Source organism: Gekko japonicus, unplaced genomic scaffold (assembly GCF_001447785.1).
Source record: "Gekko japonicus isolate JY-2015 unplaced genomic scaffold, Gekko_japonicus_V1.1 scaffold1504, whole genome shotgun sequence".
NCBI classification, from domain to species: domain Eukaryota; kingdom Metazoa; phylum Chordata; class Lepidosauria; order Squamata; family Gekkonidae; genus Gekko; species Gekko japonicus.
Window position 1 is genome coordinate 485,950 of NW_015169219.1, and position 2,210 is coordinate 488,159.

Here is a 2,210-nt window from a genome sequence, read left to right on the forward strand (position 1 = left end):
TTCCCTCCTGCTGGCAACCCTAATTTTTCCTTGCCTCCTTCTCTTCTTCCTACCTGTTAGCCAACCTACCTACCTTTATCTGTCCTTTGTCTTCAGCTTTCCCTCCTACCCTTCCCTCTACCTGGGAAAACAATGGCCAAGTTGTGTTGTACTAGTCACCGCACTGGACTGGGACAGACTTGCAGAGGACACTTCACTTTCCCCGACACTATTTCCATGCTATTTCCCTTCTCCTGGCAGCCCCTATAGCCTCAGCTTTCCCTGTTTCCTTTTCTCTTTTCTACCAAAAAGACCAACCAAACTTTTATCTGACTCCCAAACCTCAGCTGTATTTATTTATTTACTTCAGTTATATCCTTCCATTCTCCACAGTGTGAACCCAAAGCAGCTTAAATCATTTTCCTTTCATGCATTTTATACTCAAAACCCTGTGAGGTAGGTTAGGCTGAGAGTATATGGCTGGCCTAAAGTCATCCAATGAGCTTCCACAGTAAACTGAAGATTCAAACCTGGATCTCCTAGATCGTAATCTGAATCCTTGACCACTACAGAACACTGGCTGTTGTGGGGTGGCTACTTTTGAACAGCAACAAGCAGTCAGGCCTAGCTGAGTCATGCAAACTGTGTGGTGGCAAGTTGGCTTGTGGTTACTGCCAAGCCTGGCCCTGATAAGTCCTCCCGCAAAGGCAAAACAGCCCTTTAAAGGGTCCTCCCCCCCCACTAGAAACCAAGACTTCAAGTCTGGCAAATCTGTTATGGTTGCCTAGCAACAGACACTGGGGGCATTTGTTTTTTTAAAGCTACAGGCACTGTTTTTATCATTTTGGAGAATTTTAACACAAAAGCTACAGGCACTGCTTTTATCATTTTGGAGAATTTTAACACACAACTTTTTTTTTAAGATTTCAGATTTTTCTGCAAATTTGGGGCTTTTCTCAAGTTTGTAGAAAGCTATGTCCATGGTCCCAGGCTCTGGATTTAAAATATCCACAGATAGTGCCGCACTGAGAATAAGACCTATTGATGTGGAATACTTAATTTATGGAATTCACTGCCCCAAATTGTTTTGATGAGCCTTTCCTTAGATGCCTTTTAAAAAGGGACTGAACAGAAACATGGAAAAGAGACTTATAATGGCTATTTGCAGTCTGTCTCTGAACCTTTGGTATGATTGGGAAGGCTTTTCTTATGCCTTCCTTCCACCAGTTCCCCACTCCCACCCCATGGAAGAAAGAGCTACCTTGGTGTGTATATGATTTAGATCAGGGGGGGGGAAGTCCTTCTCACAACTCAAATGAAATTCTTTCCCCCTGCCCTCCCAACTGTATTTCATTTTTTAAAAGACCTGGCAGATTCAATTATGGTTTTCCCACACAACACACGTTTGGCCTGAGAAGCCCAATTTCAGTGACTAGCAGCAAGTCCATTCAGTGCTATCATGTATAATAATATACATATCATTTTGCTTTTGCTTTTCCTTCTTAGGGATGTGGCTCCTGGCAACATCTTTAAATCCAAAATCGTATGTGCTCCGAGAAGAACGGGTACCAAAAAGATAGTGGCCAAACTCAACTCCACCCAAGTGAAAGGGATAACTGTGGAAAAGGTTATCACCATCACGGAATAGGGGCAGTTCCCAAAGCCAACGTGTGGTGGCAGCCAGAGGCTACCGCTGAGCCTTATTGACCCTGCCTGCCGCTTGGATGGTGAACCAAAACGAGAGAAAGAGACCTAACAGAATTTAAGTGGCTTAAGGGTATAGCTGTTTTGATTCTAGCTAATGGGGATTTAATAGAGATTATTCAAATCTGCTCTTCGATGTGTATAGATTTGGCAGTTTAGGATGAGTAAGAACATGTTTTGTGGAATTTGGAGTGGGCATAATATCCATGGCTTTGGCAGGGGCGGGAGGAGTTGGCTGTGTTTTGCTTTAGCGAACAATTTAAGGCTTTGTGTGAGGCTAACAACATTAGCTCCTTCTTGTCCTTCTGGTTGACGTAATGGTGGCTTTGCCAGCTGCTAATTCTGCTGTTAGCATTTGTGTCCGCAACATTCTGCTGTGTATTACAAAGCTGCATGTAGCCTGCTTTGCTTCATAGTACAAGGTATGCAACATTTGGTGCATTATGTTGTGACATTTACATGGGGCCGTTTATATTCTGCGACCATAAGTACAGCTTTAGATATTAAATGCAAAATTTTAAAAATAT

General features: G+C 42.9%; 1 protein-coding gene across 1 annotated transcript in view; it reads left to right on the forward strand.

The window, feature by feature from the left end:
• TGM4 (transglutaminase 4) overlaps window positions 1-1,627 on the forward strand; it is a 36,968-nt gene extending 35,341 nt beyond the window's left edge. Inside the window, exon 14 of the mRNA XM_015416388.1 lies at window positions 1,486-1,627. Coding sequence (XP_015271874.1) covers window positions 1,486-1,627 — 142 coding nt within the window. The remainder of the gene's footprint in view (window positions 1-1,485) is intronic.
• Window positions 1,628-2,210: the final 583 nt, after the last annotated feature.